The following is a 22,820-nucleotide window of genomic DNA, read 5'->3' on the forward strand; positions in this document are numbered from 1 at the left end:
ATTGCAGAATATGCTCAAACAATACGAGTCAACGAGAAGATAGATGTCTACAGTTTTGGAGTAGTCCTATTGGAACTGACAACCGGAAAAGAGGCAAATCATGGAGACGAATACTCGTCTCTTGCAGAATGGGCGTGGCGCCACATTCAGATAGGAACCAATATAGAAGAACTTCTCGACGACGACGCTATGGAACCTAGTAACTTGGAAGAAATGTGCAGTATCTTCAAACTCGGAGTTATGTGCACTTCAACATTGCCAGCTAGTAGACCATCAATGAAAGAAGTCTTGAAGGTATTGACCGGCTGCATGGATCCACTCGCCAACGCGGAGAAGATTGTTGATATTTATGATTCTGCTCCACTTCTTAAGAATTTGAAATGGGAAAAGCAGTTGGAATTTTCAGCATAACAGCTAGGGAGTTTGCATTAAGTTCCTCTAAAGTTAGAAGATTAAGTGATAATGTGATAAAATACATGCACATTTGTAACAAACTAGGAAATTCAGCTTTGGACTAACTGTTATAGATCCTTAATTAGTTCAAACTTCAAAAGAGAGAAATCTCAAAGTTTTGAGTATCCTATCTGATAATAATGCAGAAAGGTGACACTAAACATAAGGGATGGTCTTGAAGTTAGAATTGGAGACTATGAAACTCATAGTATTAGTAATAGTGTGCTTTGCAAATTGCATAAGGCGATCGAGATGGATGTATTGAAAAAATAAATGTTTTTTTAGTATAAATGGTATGGGCCTGTTTGCAGCTTATAGCACAAGTGCTTATCATGATAAGAGTTTACGTATAAGCTTACATAAGCTATTTTTGTAGGAAAATATAAAATAAAATTGGTGCAATTCAAAAGAGATGACCATCTCAGTTCTTCCACTTCATGATAAGCGGGTGTGGCGCGGTTCAAAAGACGGTGAATTGACGGCTAAACAAGCTTATAATTACTTGTTTACGCCTCAGCAACCAGTTACTTGGTCATCATGGATTTGGAATAAATCTGTACCGTCTTCTAATTCGCTTGTAGTTTGGCGCTGCATACACAATCGGATGCCAACTGACGAAAACTTTTCGAAACGAGAATGCATTACTGTCTTGGCCTGTCCTCTTTGTCTTTGCCAATCAGAAAGCACAGTGTACATGTTCCTCACTTTCTCTTTTGCGCAGCAGCTATGGACTTGGCTTGGTTCTCTGCTAAACAACGCCTTCGACTGCACGAGCGTGATCTCTCGCTGTTTAATTGTTTCCCGCCGGCATGGAGTGAACTGTTACACAACCTTGTTGCTTTCTCGGTTGTGCCACAACAGAATTCGTTTCCACAACCTCTACCAGCCTCCAAAGCGGCCAAAACGGAAATGTCAAATAACCGATTATCCCAAAAGCTTAAGCTGTTAGGATAGAGTCACATCAATGGTTTTATATTATTTCTAACGGGAAATCCTTACAGAAATAGCAACCAGCGCACCGCCTCTGTCGGGTTTGTCTTTTTCTGCTAAGCTGCAGATTTTGCCGAATTTTTCTTGCGGTAAGGCCTAAAATTGTTTTTGTATATGCTATAAGTTGTTTTCATTAGTTAAATTGGAAACCTTATGAAAATGAGCTGAAAAAACATATAAAAATTGTCATAAGCTGTTTTTATAAATTCTCCTAAACAGTCTCACAAAACTTATGTCAATAGATAAACTCAAATAAGCCAATTCAAACATACCTTTATGCTTATATTTCATTTTTCTAAATTCATAAGACAATATAGAAGAAATTTATCTATATCCTTATCTTCACATTGATTACCACAAATTCATATCACATCTCTTCAATAGGCTCGGTTCTGTTTCAACTAATATTAAGCATTCATAGAATTCATAATGGTGTGATAAATCAAGGTAATAAAACAGCTCAGACATAAAAATTTGGTTCAGTTTGTTTTAGCTTTTTTAAAAAATGATTTTTATAGTGTAACACTTCTCACTTCAAATGAAAAATTGGTTTAAATAACTTCTCAATAAAATATCGTTTTAAGTATCTTATCATTTGTTACAACTTTTTATGAATCATAAAATGTCAAAAAATCTCTCAAATAAAATGATTTTTAAACTTATGCAAAATAGTATATGCAAATAAAAATTTAGTTGAAATTCTCTCAAGAAAATAATTATTTTAACATTGTTGAATTTATAAATATAAATGGGTGTACTATACAAAACAAAGACAATGGACTAGTTGAATTGGATTAAAGGTTTATTACATGATTTTTAAATGGAACCAATAAAAAAATGACAATTTCTTTTTTAACTAACTAACTAACTTGCAGATTGGACCGTCTAGTTCCGTATGAGCGCCACTTTTTCAGTAGGTTAAACGAAAGGAGCTAATTTAAGAGGTCACTCTTTATGCTCAAAATAGCACGTGTCATCTATGCTGCCAGCCCTAGATGATCATGGTTGTGCCTCATCTTCAATTGCCAAAAACTCGCCCTTATGAGTTGACAGATTTTCGGGATGCATCATTGTTAAGTTCAAGTCTTGTAGATCATGTTCATATACCAAACGATACCCACAATGCTGCACCTCCAAATCACTACCTTTGTCATTATAAATGCCAGCTTTGAAAATGATATAATCAAGATCGGTTAGAGGTTGGTCAATCGACTTCATAATATCAAAGAATGATCTCTTAGGAATATAGAATAGGTACATGTGATTTGATTTGACCAGAATAAGACCTCTTTCTAAAATTACACCAATACCATCAGACCAACACAATCTATTACTATTATTATGAAATTCATAAAATATACCCGAATTACTATCAGAAGCTTCGACAGTTCGATCAGAAGGTTCAACAGAAAATACCACACAACAAGCAATGCCAATGCAATTATTGTTCATAATGGTAGATAGTTCCATTCTTATTGAACCACTCTCGCTCTGATTTTTGAACCAAATTGGTATTTCACTTCTAGGAATAACAATATCAATTAAATTCCCATAAAAGAAGGCACTAGACGACTGCTGTCTTGCCCAAATGAATTGTGTCATCCATGAAAATGCAATGTTATCACAATATTCACTCTCACCCAACTTAGGACAATTGAAAATGACCAGTCCTACTTTCCTCTTATAATAATAATTTTTCATATGCTTGAAAGTGGTTTTATGTTTTGTCATATGATCAAAAAAAGTAGGCAAAGGAAGCTGAGGCAAAGATTCCAAAAGCATGCAATGCTGTAAGTTTAAATATTCAAGGTTGGAAAGCTCCTTCAGGTTAGGTAGTGTCACAAAATTGTTCCCGCTTATATTTAATCTTACGAGTTGACGTAGACATCCAATTGCACTTGGGAGTTGGCTTAGACCACAGAAACTGATATCAACTTCACTCAAACAATATAAGCTAAGAAAAGAAGGCACCAAAGAACTAGCTAAACCTTCATGATAACCGTAAAAGGAACGTAAACCAATTGTGGTCCGTTTCCAGAAGGAAGTTCTTGATTGCCTTGGAATTGGATTCTTATTCATTTTGGGACACCCCGAAAGATTTAGATATTGAAGAGAGGTGAGACCAAATATGTTGTTTGGTATGTTTACTAGATTTTTGCAATCTTTCAAACTTAAGTAATAAAGCTTTTTTAGAACCCCGATAGATGGATCTATTTGCACAAGCTTTATACAACCTTTAAGATCTAGCTCCTCAAGGTTTGGAATATCCCCAAAATCTGGCATCTTTCTTAGATTTTTTGAGTGTCTTAGATCCAACCTTCTCAAATTGGGCAAATACTGTCACATACCAAGAAAAAATAGACAATATTTCATTTTCCTCATAGATTTTAGCATAAAAAAAATAAAAAAAAAATCTAATTTATTTGTGTCCCTAAGAGGAAAAAAACTGAAAAGAGAATATATAGTACCTTCTTATCTTTCCATAGTTGTTTGATGCTGCTATCCGTCAAGTTCAATTCAACAAGTTGATTGGGATGAAAACATGGCGGCAAATACTTGAAAGGATACCAATTCCACTCCACATATCTTAACTCATTAGAGAGGTAGCTGAGGTTTCCTAAAATAATTATGTTCGTCAAGCTGAGCAATCTAAGATGACTCATTTTTGACAATGTTTCACCCATGATCAATTTGTCTGTTTCTTGGTCCATTGAATATCTAACAATATATATGGCTTCAACCTTCCTTTCCTAACACATTACAAAGAGAAACTTGATTAACTTTCAAAATATATGGCTTTTATAAATATGCAAATAAATTTTCTATTATTAATCAACTATAGTTTACCACATTCTCTAACATAACATTTTGGAGTTGTTTGTGGAGCCACACCCTCGTCCACTTTCTTGATTCTTTGGTTGACATTTCTTGGACCATGTTTTTGCCCAACTCTTCTAACAAACTATGCATTATTATAATTTCATCGTCAGATATGCTTAGAAGTGATTTATCAATTAGAACTCTTAAACCAATATCAGCATTAAATCCACAGCAATTTAGAACTTTTTTGACATAATCCTCCCAGTACCGATTGAAAAAACAAGCAATATCAAGAAATATTTCTTTTTCCAATTCCTCCAACCCATCAAAACTTAATCGTAACACATCCATGACATCTTTGTTTGGACTTTCTCTCAATCTAGACAATGCACTTTTCCATTCAGATATATCTCGACCAAACAAAAATGAACCCAATATTTTAATTGCTAATGGTAAGCCATCGGCATAATGTAGTATGCCATTAACCAACCCTTCATAACTACTCAAAATATGGTCAAGTTTGAATGCTTTTCGACAAAATAATTGAACGGAGTTAGTCTCATTCAAGAGTGGAACTTTGTAAACTACATCCACTCCATATGCTTTCAAGATATGCTCATCTCTAGAAATTATAATGATTCTACTCCCTGCACCTAACCATTCACGATTCACGGCTAACTTATCGAGTTGATCAACTTTATCAACATTGTCAAGAATTATAAGTGCTCGCAGGCGACGAAGCCTACTTTGTATCAAGTTAGCCGTGTCATAGAGATTGCATATCTGAAAGGGTTCCCCACCAAGAGTTTGGTGTAGGATTTGCTTTTGTGCACCAATTGGACCATCATGTCTATATATTTTGCTTAGATCATCAATATAACAACGAGCATCAAATTGATGAGAGATATGACCAAATAAAGCAGTAGCAAGAGTTGTCTTCCCTACTCCACCCATCCCACAAATTCCTACAACCCGAACATCATCAAGTGAGTCTAAAAGTAATAGATTTACTACTTTCTCAATAGGTAAATTTATCCCAATTAAATCTATTGGAAGATATGAAAATTTGTGACCCAATAATATATTCATTATCTCTTCAGCAATCTTTTCAATCTCTGCATTTTGAGCCCTGCAAGTTTTGAAAAAGTCAACCTATAACCCCAAATCATTACATAAGGAAATGAAAACACAAAGCTTGTGAACAGGTGAAGATAACATAATTTAGTTTCTCCTTTGGACAACATTGTTCTTAACTAAAGTTTGAAAAGGGAAAGTGAAATGAAATATATGGTTTTAATTATCAAAATCATAGCCTTTGTTTTTTTAACCTTACTTTGAATTCTTATCAAACTCATAAGAGAATATAGTTTACTATAGTTTGAAAAAAGATTACAGATGTTTACTGTTTTCTTTTTATTTCAACTAACAAACATAAGAGAATATTATACCCACAATTTTTTTTACAATTTTTGAAAATAGATCAAGCATTTTCAAAAAATTTAAAAATACCAAAATACTGTTTTCATCATTTTTTAAATTGAAAATGCATTCTTCTTAATTTTATTTTTCAAATTTTCTCTATCTCAAATATTCACTACACTACAAGAGTCTTCTATTTTCTTGATAGTTGTTAAGAAGTCGTAGAGGCAACTCTCACCTTACAAGCCGATTTTGTAAGGTTGAGTTAGGTCCAACTTTCACCTTACAAGTCAGTTTTGTAAGGTTGAGTTAGACTCAACTCTTAATTCTAAGATGGTTTCAGAGCCTCCTCCACTATCTCCTGAGCCACTTGCTATCAGGTTTCTGATCGTGCCATACACCATTAATAGTTGTGCCCCAAGCCTAATAGAGTTGGGCACGAGGGTGTGTATTAAAATAGTATTGCATAGAAGATGAGATAATATAGAATTACTTTGTAGCATGTTGAATACATAATGCAAAACTTGTACAAGGATTTTCAAGTTAGGTAATTGCTCTTCAATGCCTTTGGTTATTTTTCATTATTCTGTTGAGTTTTTTTTTTTTTTTTGGGCTTTAGGGATTCAGCAGGCCCAATGATGGGAGTTTCTTTTGCCGCCTACAAGTTTCTTGCACACTTTATTTTTACTTATCTGCTATTTAAGTAACGGGTGTTATGAAATGAAAAATTTAAAAGAAAAAGTCATCCGCTACTTAAGCTGCGAATGATATTTGAAAAAATGATAGGATGACAACAGAAACTCCCCTTAATGATCCTATGATAATCCTTTGAATTATATAAAATTTTAACAAATCTAACAACTAAATGAGTTTGTAATGGTAAGTACCTAAATTCTAATCATTCCTTTAACTTTCAAAATAGTTTAAGGGTTTTTATTAAAACTAGGATAAATTTACAAGTTATTCATAGATTCATATATGCAATTAGATTATTTTTTTCAATTCAAAAACTAATAATAAAAAATTCTAAAACTGTTCCGACATGGGGAGAATAACAACTCTCACTATTTAGATTTATTTTGTATACAATAACAGTGTAAATTTTCTATTTATAAATGTATAACAATTAATCTCTTAATATTACATTATAAAATATTTGGATTCTGTACTACCAAAAAAAAAAAAAAAAATATTTGGATTCTGTGAATATATGCCTTGACAGGAACATTGTAGTTTTGATGATTGACAAAAGAAGTCTAAAAATGACAATGATGCAAAAAGCGGAAAATAGGATCAAGCTTTCATGACTTGGGTCATAGACTTATTAAGTTATAATCCATATATTTTTAGGATCCTTATGTGAGTAGTAGAAAAAGTTCTCTTGAAAATATATCACACACTCACAATAATTTTTTTTTTTTTTTTTTTTTTTTGGCTTTCGCACTGGTTCCGACCCACCAAAGGTGGACGACTAATCCAGCTCGTGCGTAGAGGCATGTGCACTGGCCAAGCGTTGTTCCCCCTGGGAATCGAACCTGGTATTCCCCGGGTACGTCCTTAGAAGGAGCTCCTTGCCACTTGAGCCCAATCAACTTGGTTCACTCACAATAATTTTTATTTAAATATAATTTTGCATAAAAATATGATGGCATAATTAAGTTTAGAAATTGCATAATTGGTTTTGAACTTAAACATATTTTTTTGCATCACTTAAATCAAATTCAATCGTAAAAAATGCATAATCAGTTTTGGTGCCATTTTTAGCATTGTCCAAATATTCTTTTAAATAATTGAATTGAATGTAGCATGACCAAAATGGATTATATATCCTGCTTAACCGCATTTGCTTCTTAATAGGCACATTCAATAATGGATATATATGGAAATGGACCAACGGCTATTTGGCAATTGGCATAAACGATTTTCTTGTGATTCATTCCTATAAGAATATTATTATCTTGCCTAATTAAGTTTTTGAGTCAAATCAACATCCAATATCATGAAGCATGATTTAATACTCATTGAAGAGCAACGGCTAACTTTTGTAATAATTTACGACGGCCATTTTTCTTAAAGATGCACCACGCCACTTCACTATAAATAAGTGTCTTGTGATGTGATATATCTTTCAACAATCATCTTTTACATCTAAATTCTATAAAAATAATACTTATCACTCTCACTATTTTTACACTTGCTAATATATATTTTTGAGAGCTCTTTTTTTATACTACATAGTTTACTTATAGTACTTGTGCTTCAATTTATTTTATCTACACATGGTGTAATATCTTGTAACTTAATTTATTCCACTTGTATTGGGTGTGATCCCAAAGTTTTCAAGAGAGGTGATATCTCTTGGTTTAGAGGCTCTTGCACAAGGGAGGTGATATCCCATTGTTTGTGTTGGGAGTTCTCGGTTGTAAAGGTTATTAGTTTATCCTGTTATAAAAGCTTGATTTAGTGAAATCTCAAGGTGTTTTCCTTGGGGACTGGAGTAGGCCCTTTGTTTTAGGCCGAACCAGGATAATTTCTTTGTGTTTTTCTTCTTACCCTTTCATCTCTTTTATTTCTCGCTACAAGTTATTTTTATTTGGTTAAAATATTTTAAGTGCTTATTTTTAATCATTTTTTGAGTACACAATTCACCCCCCCCCTTGTGTCGTTTGGAGTCACTTGACTAACAGATTCTCTTCGGTCATCGCTTATATTTCTGATTATGCCACACCAGAGAGGATCTAAACCCCATTGCTCATACTTTGTAGCAGGGGCGGACCCAGCTATAGATTATTAGTGTAGCTAAAAAATTTAGACACTATTGAAAGAAAAAAATCTTCATTCTGAAAATTAAGTTAAACAACAAATAATATATAAGGTTACTACTAATACAAGATGTATATTCATAAAATAGAACAACAATAAACCGAAAAATATATATTAAAAAAAAAAAGAAATCAACTAACTATATCTAAAAAACCAAAAAATTTCTATTCGAAAAAAAAAAGGACTATAACTTATCGAATATCTGGTAAATCATGCATATCACTATTGTTTGATGTTTCACAAGATCATACCTTATAGTTTATTTTGATAAATCAATCCAATTTTACCCGTATTATCTTATTGGAAAAATTAAATATCACTTAAACATATATTTTTATGTTATTCCATATTTTATATGCTAGTTCAATTGCTAATTTTACTGAATATTACAAATTCAATTAATTATCCTCTATTTTTTTACAAACAACGTCAAAGTTGAATATTATAAAATTAAACTATACAACTTAAATTAATATTCTACGTATAACGAAAGAGTTGAAATCACCAATAATAGACTATGAATTAATATTTGCACTAAAACTTAAACTAATATGTGTACTGAGAGACTTACAATCATTAATAATAAACTATAAACTAATATTTATATTAATATTTGTACAAATATGTATATAAAATGTCTAAAAAGTATTTAAAAAATATATTTATTTTTTTTATAAAAAAAAATAAAAAAACATTTGGGTTGGGCCACACCAAGCCTCAGACAGGTCGTCCTTGCTTTGTAGGAGTTAAAATTAGATGATCTGTATACATATTTTAACAATAGTTAAATATATAATTCTCACATCACATCTTCATTAAGTATAAAAAAATTCAAGGTAAATAAATAAAGTATTTTATATTTACCAAAAAACATTTTATTTAAAATATAAAAAAGAATATATTCAGAAAACAACATGAAAAAAGACAAAAGACGTCTAACTTTTTGTATATATATTACCATCTACCCCTTATCTATGGGCTTATATTATAGCCATATATATATTGACTATAAAAGTATTGCGTAGAAATGAAATAACGAGGAAGGTGACAAAATAGAATAGTACCATACAATGCATATTTGATGTGATATATTTGGAAATGGATTAGGTGCAGTTGAAATTTTGGTACAATTACTTTATAATTGTTCGATCACGATCGGACGGTTTAAATAAATGTAGTCAATAAATAAGTTTTTAAATTATGATTGTCCGATCTTGATCGGACGACTACAAGTAGCCCGACTGTACGACTGCACCGAAAAAATGAATGCATGCAATCCAGGTCGGATATATTTCTAGAAGCCTACCATATAATATGGCAATAATTTAATTTTAGCATGTGGTCTCAATGCTTCACTGTCTCTAGTGGTGGTCACAGACGAGGATCGAGGTCAAAGTTTTGGGCTAGTGGATTACAAAGAATTTATAAAGAAGGAAAATGCTAATCGTTGGTAGTTAAGAAATTAAATATAATGTCATTATGGATATAATTTTGTTGAGGGAATATTGCATGTAATATGTAAAGGTTGAGATTTGAATTTTGATACTTCCGTATTGGCATTGAAAATTTGTTTGTTTTAAAATATAAAAATATTTGTTTTAATATAAAATTTTTATTTTTTATTTTTTAATTAGTACCTCGAAGACACTATCATGATGCTAAAAAGAATCATACTATTGTTGTTGATAAAGTAATGTTAGTGGATCCGTCAAATAAATGTAATCTAGTGGATACAGCTTACTCAGCAACTTCATAGAAAATTCTCCAAAAAACTTGAATTTAGAGCAAAGGTAGAGTCACTAGGTTGGAAGCCATAAAATGAAGGGTTGGTGGTATAGTTTTGGTTTAATATATATTTTTATTTGTCGTTGGAATTTTAGATTGATTCTAACTAACTTATTCTTACAAAATCAGTTTAAAATGTGAGAATTATCTGAGCTCAATATTATTGAACTTGGTTCGTCAACGATATAAATGGTAAGTGACACAATCGCAAAAATCAATAGTATGTGGTCCAATGAATTTTCAACTAAGCCATGTGGTGGTGATTTCACTACTTATAATCTCATGTTCAAATCATCTCTCATCAATACAAAATTCTTAACAGTATAATTGTTCATAATTAATTTAATAATCTTATATTCTTTTTTCGCGAGATCTTAGCAAATCTCACTAAACCCGAGAGCGCCGTATAAAATAGTAAGAGATTACTTTCATTTAATAGATAGTAAAAGATCACTTTCAGTTCAAATCATTAATCTCTACCGTTGTTCGTAGATACTCGGTTCATAAAAAATACTCACCAAAGAGTAGTAATTTATTTGGACATTCTTTTTGGCAAGATCTCAACAACCCTCACCAAATCACAAACCCATGCATCAGATTGAACATATTTTAAAATGCAACTCCAATTTTTTTTTTTAAAAAGCTAAAATGAAATATATTACCACAACAGCCTTCCCAGCACATGACGTGCTAAGATAAACTATAAAAGTTTACAAAGAGTCATAGAAACAAAATTATAAACAAATCATACAAAGCCCAAACAAATCATAGGACTAGACCATCAGCTATGGCAGTTATAAGCTAACGTAACACTCGTGGACTTCAACCACCTAAAAGAGAAAAGTTTGATCTTGTCCAACAAAATATGGGTCGTATCTGCTGATCCTGTGAACAATCAATGATTTCGCTCCGTCCATACAACCCAAACGCAAACAAGTCAAATGAGCTCCAATTTTGAAAACAAGCCATGGAGCTGAAGCCAATCATTCATTGTTTAATGTATTCAACACATATTCAAACAGTAAAAACTAATTGCTGAAAAGAAAAGATAAGATTGCTTTCTCAGCAATGGACCTCTTTTTATTTTATATTAAATTAAATATACATTAAACAAGTAAAAGACAAAATTGTTCATGGAATTCTTTAAGTTATTGTGTACAAGATTAGTCTTTATTTATTTTTTTCTCAAGTAGGTCTTTTGTGGATCAATTTTAGGTGCACTCAAAAATTACTTTAGAATTTAATATAAAACAAGATCTCTGATCTTTGATCTTGATCAAACGATTCTTACACCTAACTGCATATAGTCTTGACCGCACCTACTCCAATTTTGTCTTGTGTGCATGTTGTTAATTTTTTTTGACATAATGGATTAATCCATTACAATAAAATAACAACTTGTTTGAGTGTAAAATAACATTATGAATCAAAAACTACACATCTTAACTTATAAAATCAATTCTCGAGTCAAAATGAATCCGGAATCCCTGCATTTATAAAAGCACACAGGTTTCCACAGTAGCTAATGTGAATCGTTAAAATTACATATCATCAAATCAATTAAAAATCATCATGTCCATCAATTTCAGATCGAACGGTTCAGGTGAGTAACTGCGTCCCATTACTGCACCAAATCCATTTCCCCAAAATATAACCAATCATACACTTGAAGTAGTCACTACTGCATAATCACTTTTTCCTAACTACAATGATTCCAAACCTTAATGTCTTTTGACTTGTAAGTAAGAGAGATGCTTTTCACATAGATTTAAGTTCTTCACTTCATTGAATCTTATCATAGTGTGTGAACCAAAAACAACCAAATGACAAAATCTATTTTGTTCATTCTAATCTTGTTTTTCTTTTTCACCTATGCAAATTCTCAACAATCTCAATTATACAATGAAGAACATGAAATTCTAATGAAGATAAAAAAGCACTTTCAAAATCCATTATTCCTAAGTCATTGGAATTCATCAAAAACTTCATATCATTGTTCATATCCAGAAATCCATTGCACAAATGATGATTCAATCACTTCACTTTCAATGATCAACACAAACTTAACACAAACACTTCCACCTTTTCTTTGTGAACTCAAAAACCTCACTTACATTGATTTTCAATACAATTATCTACCAAATGAGTTTCCAACATCACTTTACAATTGTTCCAAGCTTCAACATCTTGACCTTTCGCAGAACTATTTCGTCGATAACATACCGAATGACATCGATAAGTTGGCCAATCTGCAGTTCCTTAGCCTCGCCGCAAACAGCTTTTCAGGTGATATTCCAAGGAGTATTGGAAACTTGAAGAATTTAAAAAGACTTGAACTATATCAGTGTCTTTTTAATGGTACTATTCCTGATGAAATCGGTAATTTGTCGAATCTTGAAACTTTGTTGATGTTCTCATATAGTATGCTACCTAGAACAAAGTTACCATCTAGTTTTACTAAGTTGAAAAATTTAAGGATATTTGATATGCATGACTCTAACTTGGTTGGAGAAATTCCTGAAACAATTGGTGAAATGATGGCTTTGGAGGATTTGGATTTATCAGGAAATTCTTTGAGTGGAAAAATTCCAAATAGTTTGTTCACTTTGAAAAATTTGAGCAGACTTATTCTTTATAACAATAGTCTTTCTGGAGATATACCTGATGTGGTTGAAGCGTTTGAGTTAACAACCTTGGATCTTTCGTATAATCATCTCACCGGAAAAATACCAGATGATTTTGGAAATATCAAAAAGCTAAAGTACTTGGCCTTGTTTACAAATCGATTATCCAGCAAGGTACCGGAAAGCATCGGTAATTTGCCGGCTCTGACTGATTTTATTGTTTTTCAGAACAATTTATCAGGTAATCTTCCTCAAAGTTTTGGTAGGTTTTCTAAACTTGAAACTTTTCAGATTGCATCTAATAGTTTCAATGGCAAGCTACCACAGAATTTGTGCTATCATGGAAGGTTAGTTGGTTTAACTGCTTATGACAATAATCTAAGTGGTGAGTTGCCGAAATCTTTAGGTAGTTGTAGCAGTTTACAGTATCTGAGACTTGAGAATAATGAGTTTTCTGGTGAAATTTCTAATGGTTTATGGACATCTATGTACTTGACAACAATTAGGATAAGTGAGAACATGTTCACTGGCCAGCTTCCCGAAAGATTGGCTCAGAATCTTTCAGAATTAGCCGTAAGTCACAATCGATTTTCAGGTACAATTCCGAATGGAGTTTCTTCTTGGAAGAAGTTAGTGAAGTTCAATGCTAGTAACAACTTTTTCAATGGAAGTATTCCGTCGGAGTTAGCATCTCTTCCTCAGCTAGAAACTCTTCTACTTGATCAAAACCAGCTCACCGGTCAAATTCCAACGGATATAACATCATGGAAGTCTCTAGTAACACTAAACCTCAGCCACAATCAACTATCTGGCAAAATACCTGATGCAATTTGTCGGTTACCTTCGCTAAGTGTGTTGGACTTATCAGAAAACAAAATCTCCGGCCGAATTCCACCTCAGCTATCTTTGAGACTCACAAATCTCAATCTATCATCAAATTATTTGATAGGGCGGATTCCAAGTGATTTCGAAAACCTTGCGTATGAAAGCAGCTTTCTAAACAATTCTGGTCTATGTGTTGATAAATTAGTACTAAACCTTGCTTTGTGCAATTCTGGAACTGCAAGAAGAAGAAGAGGAGACTCGTCCATGTCTAAGGCGTTGGTCGTAATCTTGGTGGTAGTAGCTTCTTTAACGGTTTTCTTGGCGTTATTCTTGTCAATCAGTTTTTACAGAAAAAGAAAGCGGTTAATGAAAAGGACATGGAAGCTAACTTCATTTCAGAGGCTAAGTTTCACAAAATCAAATATTGTGTCCTCGATGTCAGAACATAATATCATTGGTAGCGGTGGATTTGGTTCTGTTTATCGCATCGCTGTTGAGGGTTTAGGCTATGTTGCAGTGAAAAAGATCAGAGGAAATAGCAGAAAGTTGGATCAGAAGCTTGTGGATTCATTTCTTGCAGAAGTTGAAATACATAGCAAAATTCGGCATAACAACATTGTGAAGTTGATGTGTTGTATCTCAAGTGATGATTCGCTACTCCTTGAATACGAGTATCATGAACATCAAAGCCTTGATAGGTGGCTGCACAAGAAAAGTAAGTCACCGGCTGTGTCGGGAATTGTAAATGGTAACATCATTGATTGGCCAAAGAGATTGCATATAGCCATTGGAGCTGCACAAGGTTTGTGCTACATGCATAATGATTGCTCGCCGCCTATTGTTCATCGAGATGTGAAAACAAGTAACATTCTTTTGGATTCTCAATTCAATGCAAAAGTTGCCGATTTTGGTTTGGCTAGGATATTGGTCAAGCCGGAAGAACTGGCCACCATGTCGGCTGTGGCTGGAACATTTGGCTATATTGCTCCAGGTGAATAAATATCTCAATATATCTTTAATAGTATCTTCGATATTATATAGTCTCTTAAGTTATCTTAAATCTCGTAACTTCAACATTTAGCATAAATTTAATTTCGATGTTTTTTCATGCTTGAATTGCAGAATATGCTCAAACAATACGAGTCAACGAGAAGATAGATGTCTACAGTTTTGGAGTAGTCCTATTGGAACTGACAACTGGAAAAGAGGCAAATCATGGAGACGAATACTCGTCTCTTGCAGAATGGGCGTGGCACCACATTCAGATAGGAACCAATATAGAAGAACTTCTCGACGACGACGCTATGGAACCTAGTAACTTGGAAGAAATGTGCAGCATCTTCAAACTCGGAGTTATGTGCACTTCAACATTGCCAGCTAGTAGACCATCAATGAAAGAAGTCTTGAAGGTATTGACCGGCTGCAAGGATCCACTCGCCAACGCCGAGAAGATTGTTGATATTTATGATTCTGCTCCACTTCTTAAGAATTTGAAATGGGAAAAGCAGTTGGAATTTTCAGCATAACAGCTAGGGAGTTTGCATTAAGTTCCTCTAAAGTTAGAAGATTAAGTGATAATTAATGTGATAAAATACATGCACATTTGTAACAAACTAGGAAATTCAGCTTTGGACTAACTGTTATAGATCCTTAATTAGTTCAAACTTCAAAAGAGAGAAATCTCAAAGTTTTGAGTATCCTATCTGATAATAATGCAGAAAGGTGACACTAAACATAAGGGATGGTCTTGAAGTTAGAATTGGAGACTATGAAACTCATAGTATTAGTAATAGTGTGCTTTGCAAATTGCATAAGGCGATCGAGATGGATGTATTGAAAAAATAAATGTTTTTTTAGTATAAATGGTATGGGCCTGTTTGCAGCTTATAGCACAAGTGCTTATCATGATAAGAGTTTACGTATAAGCTTACATAAGCTATTTTTGTAGGAAAATATAAAATAAAATTGGTGCAATTCAAAAGTGATGACCATCTCGGTTCTTCCACTTCATGATAAGCGGGTGTGGCGCGGTTCAAAAGACGGTGAATTGACGGCTAAACAAGCTTATAATTACTTGTTTACGCCTCAGCAACCAGTTACTTGGTCATCATGGATTTGGAATAAATCTGTACCTCCTTCTAATTTGTTTGTAGTTTGGCGCTGCATACACAATCGGATGCCAACTGACGAAAACTTGTCGAAACGAGAATGCTACTGTCTTGGCCTGTCCTCTTTGTCTTTGCCAATTGGAAAGCACAGTGTATCTGTTCCTCACTTTCTCTTTTGCGCAGCAGCTATGGACTTGGCTTGGTTCTCTGCTAAACAACGCCTTCGACTGCACGAGCGTGATCTCTCGCTGTTTAATTGTTTCCCACCGGCATGGAGTGAACTGTTACACAACCTTGTTGCTGTCTCGGTTGTGCATGTGTTTCATACGATTTGGATGGCTGGCAACAGAATTCGTTTCCGCAACCTCTACCAGCCTCCAAAGCGGCCAAAACGGAAATGTCAAATAACCGATTATCCCAAAAGCTTAAGCTGTTAGGATAGAGTCACATAAATGGTTTTATATTATTTCTAACGGGAAATCCTTACAGCAATAGCAACCAGCGCAGGATAGAGTCACATCAATGGTTTTATATTATTTCTAACGGGAAATCCTTACAGCAATAGCAACCAGCGCACCGCCTCTGTCGGGTTTGTCTTTTTCTGCTAAGCTGCAGATTTTGCAGAATTTTTCTAGCGGTAAGGCCTAAAATTGTTTTTGTATATGCTATAAATTGTTTTCATTCGTTATATTGGAAACCTTATGAAAATGAGCTGAAAAAACATATAAAAATTGTCATAAGCTGTTTTTATAAATTCTCCTAAACAGTCTCACAAAACTTATGTCAATAGATAAACTCAAATAAGCCAATTCAAACATACCTTTATGCTTATATTTCATTTTTCTAAATTCATAAGACAATACAGAAGAAATTCAGCTATATCCTTATCTTCACATTGATTACCACAAATTCATATCACATCTCTTCAATAGGCTCGGTTCTTTTTTTTTTGGTACAACCAATAGGCTCGGTTCTGTTTCAACTAATATTAAGCATTCATAGAATTCATAATGGTGTGATAAATCAAGGTAATAAAACAGCTCAGACATAAAAATTTGGTTCAGTTTGTTTTAGCTTTTTTAAAAAATGATTTTTATAGTGTAACACTTCTCACTTCAAATGAAAAATTGGTTTAAATAACTTCTCAATAAAATATCGTTTTAAGTATCTTATCATTTGTTACAACTTTTTTTAACCATAAAATATCAAAAAATCTCTTAAATAAAATGATTTTTAAACTTATGCAAAATAGTTTATACAAATAAAAATTTAGTTGAAATTCTCTCAAGAAAATAATTATTTTAACATTGTTGAATTTATAAATAAAAACACTATTAAATATAAATGGGTGTACTATACAAAACAAAACAAATGGACTAGTTGAATTGGATTTATTACATGAAAAATGACAATTTCTTTTTTAACTAACTAACTCGCAGATCAGTCTTTATGCTCAAAATAGCACGTGTCATCTATGCTGCCAGCCCTAAATCATCATGGTTGTGCCTCATTTTCAATTGCCAAAAACTTGCCCTTATGAGTTGACAGATTTTCGGGATGCATCATTGTTAAGTTCAAGTCTTGTAGATCATGTTCATATACCAAACGATACCCACAATGCTGCACCTCCGAATCACGACCTTTGCCATTATAATCAGAAATGAAAGCTTTGAAAATGATATCATCAAGATTCATGTGAGGATGGTCAATCGACTTCATAATATTAAAGAATGATCTCTTAGGAATATAGAATAGGTACATGTGATTTGATTTGACCAGAATAAGACCTCTTTCTAAAATTACACCAATACCATCATTCCAATACAATCTATTACTATTATTACGAAATTCATAAATTATACCCGAATTACTATCAGAAGCTTCGACAGTTCGATCAGAAGGTTCAACAGAAAATACCACACAACAAGCAATGCCAATGCAATTATTGTTCATAATGGTAGATAGTTCCATTCTTATTGAACCACTCTCGCTCTGATTTTTGAACCAAATTGGTATTTCACTTCTAGGAATAACAATATCAATTAAACTCCCATAAAAGAAGGCACTAGAGGACTGCTGTCTTGCCCAAATGAATTGTGTCATCCATGAAAATGCAATGTTATCACAATATTCACTCTCACCCAACTTAGGACAATTGAAAATGACCAGTCCAACTTTCCTCTCACAAAAGTTTTTCATATGCTTCAAAGTGGTATTACGTTTTGTCGTAATATCAAAAAGAGTAGGAAAAGGAAGCTGAGGCAAAGATTCCAAAAGCATGCAATGCTGTAAGTTTAAATATTCAAGGTTGGAAAGCTCCTTCAGGTTAGGTAGTATCACAAAATTGTTCCCACTTATATTTAATCTTACGAGTTGACGTAGACATCCAATTGCACTTGGGAGTTGGCTTAGACCACAGAAACTGATATCAACTTCACTCAAACAATATAAGCTAAGAAAAGAAGGCAGCAAAGAACTTGCTAAACCTTCATGATAACCGTAAAAGGAACGTAAACCAATTGTGGTCCGTTTCCAGAAGGAAGTTCTTGATTGCCTTGGAATTGGATTCTTATTCATTTTGGGACACCCCGAAAGATTTAGATATTGAAGAGAGGTGAGACCAAATATGTTGTTTGGTATGTTTACTAGATTTTTGCAATCTTTCAAACTTAAGTAATAAAGCTTTTTTAGAACCCCGATAGATGGATCTATTTCCACAAGCTTTATACAACCTGTAAGATCTAGCTCCTCAAGGTTTGGAATATCCCCAAAATCTGGCATCTTTCTTAGATTTTTGCAATCTTTCAAACTTAAGTAATCAAGCTTTTTTAGAACCCCGATAGATGGATCTATTTCCACAAGCTTTATACAACCTGTAAGATCTAGCTCCTCAAGGTTTGGAATATCCCCAAAATCTGGCATCTTTCTTAGATTTTTTGAGTAAGTTAGATCCAACCTTCTCAAATTGGGCAAATACTGTCACATACCAAGAAAAAATAGACAATATTTCATTTTGCTCGTAGATTTTAGCATAAAATAAAAAATAAAAAAAAATTCTAATTTATTTGTGTCCCTAAGAGGAAAAAAACTGAAAAGAGAATATATAGTACCTTCTTATCTTTCCATAGTTGTTTGATGCTGCTATACTTCAAGTTCAATTCAACAAGTTGATTGGGATGAAAACATGGCGGCAAATACTTGAAAGGATACCTATCCCACTCCACATATCTTAACTCATTAGAGAGGTAGCTGAGGTTTCCTAAAATAATTCTGTTCCTCAATATGAGCAATCTAAGATGACTCATTTTTGACAATGTTTCACCCATGATAAATTTGTCTGTTTCCGTTGAAAATCTATAAAAAATTATGGCTTCAACCTTCCTTTCCTAACACATTACAAAGAGAAACTTGATTAACTTTCAAAATATATAGCTTTTATAAATATGCAAATAAATTTTCTATTATTAATCAACTATAGTTTACCACATTCTCTAACATAACATTTTGGAGTTGTTTGTGGAGCCACACCCTCGTCCACTTTCTTGATTCTTTGGTTGAAATTTCTTGGACAATGTTTTTGCCCAACTCTGCTAACAAACTATGCATTATTATAATTTGATCGTCAGATATGCTTAGAAGTGATTTATCAATTAGAACTCTTAAACCAATATCAGCATGAAATCCACAGCAATTTAGAACTTTTTTGACATAACTCTCCTGGCACCCATTGAAAAAACAAGCAATATCAAGAAATATTTCTTTTTCCAATTCCTCCAACCCATCAAAACTTAATTGTAACACATCCATGACATCTTTGTTTGGACTTTCTCTCAATCTAGACAATGCACTTTTCCATTCAGATATATCTCGACCAAACAAAAATGAACCCAATATTTTAATTGCTAGTGGTAAGCCTTTGGCATAATGTAGTATGCCATTGACCAACCCCTCATAACTACTCAAAATATTGTCAAGTTTGAAAGCTTTTCGACAAAATAATTGAACGGAGTTAGTCTCATTCAAGAGTGGAACTTTGTAAACTGCATCCACTCCATATGCTTTCAAGATATGCTCATCTCTAGAAATTATAATGATTCTACTCCCTGCACCTAACCATTCACGATTCACGGCTAACTTATCGAGTTGATCAACTTTATCAACATTGTCAAGAATTATAAGTGCTCGCAGGCGACGAAGCCTACTTTGTATCAAGTTAGCCGTGTCATAGAGATTGCATATCTGAAAGGGTTCCCCACCAAGAGTTTGGTGTAGGATTTGCTTTTGTGCACCAATTGGACCATCATGTCTATATATTTTGCTTAGATCATCAATATAACAACGAGCATCAAATTGATGAGAGATTTGACCAAATAAAGCAGTAGCAAGAGTTGTCTTCCCTACTCCACCCATCCCACAAATTCCTACAACCCGAACATCATCAAGTGAGTCTAAAAGTAATAGATTTACTACTTTCTCAATAGGTAAATTTATCCCAATTAAATCTTTTGGAAGATATGAAAATTTGTGACCCAATAATATATTCATTATCTCTTCAGCAATCTTTTCAATCTCTGCATTTTGAGCCCTGCAAGTTTTGAAAAAGTCAACCTATAACCCCAAATCATTACATAAGGAAATGAAAACACAAAGCTTGTGAACAGGTGAAGATAACATAATTTAGTTTCTCCTTTGGACAACATTGTTCTTAACTAAAGTTTGAAAAGGGAAACTGAAATGAAATATATGGTTTTAATTATCAAACTCATAGCCTTTTTTTTTTTTAACCTTACTTTGAATTCTTAACAAACTCATAAGAAAATATAGTTTACTATAGTTTGAAAAAAGATTACAAATGTTTACTGTTTTCTTTTTATTTCAACTAACAAACATAAGAGAATATTATACTCACAATTTTTTTTACAATTTTTGAAAATAGATCAAGCATTTTCAAAAAATTTAAAAATACCAAAATATTGTTTTCATCATTTTTTTAAATTGAAAATGCATTCTTCTTAATTTTATTTTTCAAATTTTCTCTATCTCAAATATTCACTACACTACAAGAGTCTTCTATTTTCTTGATAGTTGTTAAGAAATCGTAGAGGCAACTCTCACCTTACAAGCCGATTTTGTAAGATTGAGTTAGGTCCAACTCTCACCTTACAAGTCGGTTTTGTAAGGTTGAGTTAGACTCAACTCTTAATTCTAAGATGGTGTCAGAGCCTCCTCGATGATCTCTTGAGCCACTTGCTATCAGGTTTCTGATTGTGTCATCCACCATTAATAGTTGTGCCTCAAGCCTAATAGAGTTGGGCACGAGGGGGTGTATTAAGAAGTAGGAGAGACAATCACCACCTTAAGAGCCGATTTTGTATCGTTGAGTTAGCCCAACTCCCAATTCAATTGTAAAAATGAACATAAATTCTAGAAAATGAAAACTAAAAATGTTTGCTTTCTTCTTAAATTGTTTTCATCATCTTTGCAAATAAAAACTGGTGAAATTGTGAAAATGAACATAAATAAATTCTAGAAAATAGGAACTGAAAATGTTTTTAAAGAGTAAATGAAATCTTACTTATGACGCATATCCCAACCAGAGTAATTGGCGACTTGTGTTAAAGCTTCCCTCCATCTTTGCACTAAATCTGAGTCATGTTGAAATCTTTCCTCATGTTTGGCAAGGTCTTCAGCATAACTTCCTTTTTGATGTCTCACATCAGAAGGATCAACATCATAGAAAACAGGAAGAACACGTCTTCCAGAAACTTGACTACAATGAAGGATAGATTCCAATTCTCGCAAGCACCATGTTGAAGAAGCATAGTGTTTTGAGAAGATCACAATGAAAATCTCAGATCCTTCAATTGCACGAAGGAGTTCAGGTGCTATGGATTCCCCTTTCTGAATCTTAGTATCATCTCTGAATGCTAAAATTCCTTTTCTTTGAAAGGCAGCAAAAAGATGATCCGCGAAATTGTTGCGTGTGTCTTGACCTCTAAAGCTAACAAAAACATCATACTTCAATTTCGGTGTCATCATAGAAGAAGAAGAAGAGAAGAAGAAGAAGAAGAGGCGTTTGTTTGGATGATACTGCAAGCCATATCTAAATCAGCAAATTAGTTGAATGAATGAATGAATGAAAGGGAGGAATGGGAACATATAAAAAAGTAGCGAGCGTGTGGTATCCGTTGGTTTGGGATAAGGGAAGCAATTTTGGGAGTTGTTCACTTGTTCCTTCTTGGTAGCTTCTTTTTATTTGTTGATAAATTCAGTTTTTTCTTAAAATCTTTGAAAAACTACATTCATAAACCTAGGCTACACAATTTTACTATGTATGATCTTTTGAACTTAGAAAGCCAAAAGTATATTGATTATCTAGGCTTGAGGCTCGGATATGAATGGTGGAGGGCCCGATCAGAAACCTGATTGCAGGCGGCCCGACGAAGTGGCCCAACGAATCGTGGATAGGCTATGATACCATCTTAGAATTGAGTTTTGGGTCTAACTTATCCTTACAAAACCGGCTTATAAAGTGAGGATTGCCTCTAGTTTATAAATACTTAGTCAGGCCATATCGCAAACCGATGTAGAACTTCTTAACAGAAGCAATTTTGAGAGTTGTCTGTCCCACATTAAAATCTCTGACCCGAGTCCCACGAGTGGGGAAACTCATCCAACATGTTCCACGCAGTTCAATTGTTCCTTCTCGGTAGCTTCTTCGTGGTAGTTCAATTGTTGCTTCTTGGTAGCTTCTTTTTTTCTTCGTACAAGTAAGTCTCAAGACTTCATTATCTTTATGTCACGAAGTGTTTTTAAATGGAGACAATACTCACTTGAGATAAATCCGATCTAAAATTCTAAGAGTGGAAAATGAAACAAAAGAGATAGTCTTGAAGTAAGAATTCGAGACCATGAAACTCATAGTATTAGTAAGAATTTTGTTTACTTTTCATTTGTCCAAAAATGGAGAACA

General features: G+C 33.4%; 2 protein-coding genes across 8 annotated transcripts in view; one reads left to right on the top strand and one right to left on the bottom strand.

The window, feature by feature from the left end:
* Nucleotides 1–15,626, top strand: part of LOC123883791 (receptor-like protein kinase 5) — a 32,999-nt gene extending 17,373 nt beyond the window's left edge. For 2 of the 4 annotated variants that reach the window (XM_045932726.1, XM_045932724.1), the window contains exons 3-4: nucleotides 14,239–14,730; nucleotides 14,862–15,626. In XM_045932726.1, the coding sequence (XP_045788682.1) occupies nucleotides 14,239–14,730; nucleotides 14,862–15,265 (896 nt within the window). In that variant the 3' untranslated portion in view covers nucleotides 15,266–15,626. Of the gene's footprint in view, nucleotides 1–7; nucleotides 769–14,238; nucleotides 14,731–14,861 lie in introns of those variants that run through there. The other 2 variants (XM_045932723.1, XM_045932725.1) reach the window with 1 other exon arrangement.
* LOC123883787 (TMV resistance protein N-like) lies at nucleotides 2,202–22,449 on the bottom strand. 4 transcript variants are annotated; one of them, XM_045932715.1, is made up of 5 exons: nucleotides 21,423–22,095; nucleotides 19,331–20,432; nucleotides 19,193–19,233; nucleotides 3,912–4,152; nucleotides 2,202–3,780 (listed from the first exon to the last, which is right to left on the bottom strand). In XM_045932715.1, the coding sequence occupies exons 1-5, from the start codon at nucleotides 21,884–21,886 to the stop codon at nucleotides 2,443–2,445; spliced, it is 3,186 nt and encodes a 1,061-aa protein (XP_045788671.1). In that variant the 5' UTR covers nucleotides 21,887–22,095; the 3' UTR covers nucleotides 2,202–2,442. The 4 variants fall into 4 exon arrangements, with proteins under 4 accessions (XP_045788671.1, XP_045788673.1, XP_045788672.1 ...); XM_045932716.1 differs by lacking the exons at nucleotides 2,202–3,780; nucleotides 3,912–4,152 and adding exons at nucleotides 17,182–18,628; nucleotides 18,770–18,823 and having other exon boundaries at nucleotides 18,958–19,233; nucleotides 21,423–22,103; XM_045932714.1 differs by lacking the exons at nucleotides 2,202–3,780; nucleotides 3,912–4,152 and adding an exon at nucleotides 17,182–18,823 and having other exon boundaries at nucleotides 18,958–19,233; nucleotides 21,423–22,449.
* Nucleotides 22,450–22,820: the final 371 nt, after the last annotated feature.

The sequence above is a fragment of the Trifolium pratense genome, linkage group LG5 (genome assembly GCF_020283565.1).
Source record: "Trifolium pratense cultivar HEN17-A07 linkage group LG5, ARS_RC_1.1, whole genome shotgun sequence".
Taxonomy (NCBI): Eukaryota; Viridiplantae; Streptophyta; class Magnoliopsida; order Fabales; family Fabaceae; genus Trifolium; species Trifolium pratense.

What these genes read in the sequence shown, in the direction of transcription:
- LOC123883787 (XM_045932714.1), bottom strand. Translation starts at nt 21,886, where the DNA reads ATGATGACACCGAAATTGAAGTATGATGTTTTTGTTAGCTTTAGAGGT. An exon ending in GGTTGGGATATGCGTCATAA is followed by an intron (nt 20,433 to 21,422) that starts GTAAGATTTCAT and finishes CAAAACTTGCAG; the next exon opens with GGCTCAAAATGCAGAGATTG. An exon ending in AACTATGGAAAGATAAGAAG is followed by an intron (nt 18,824 to 18,957) that starts GTACTATATATT and finishes GGTATGTGACAG; the next exon opens with TATTTGCCCAATTTGAGAAG.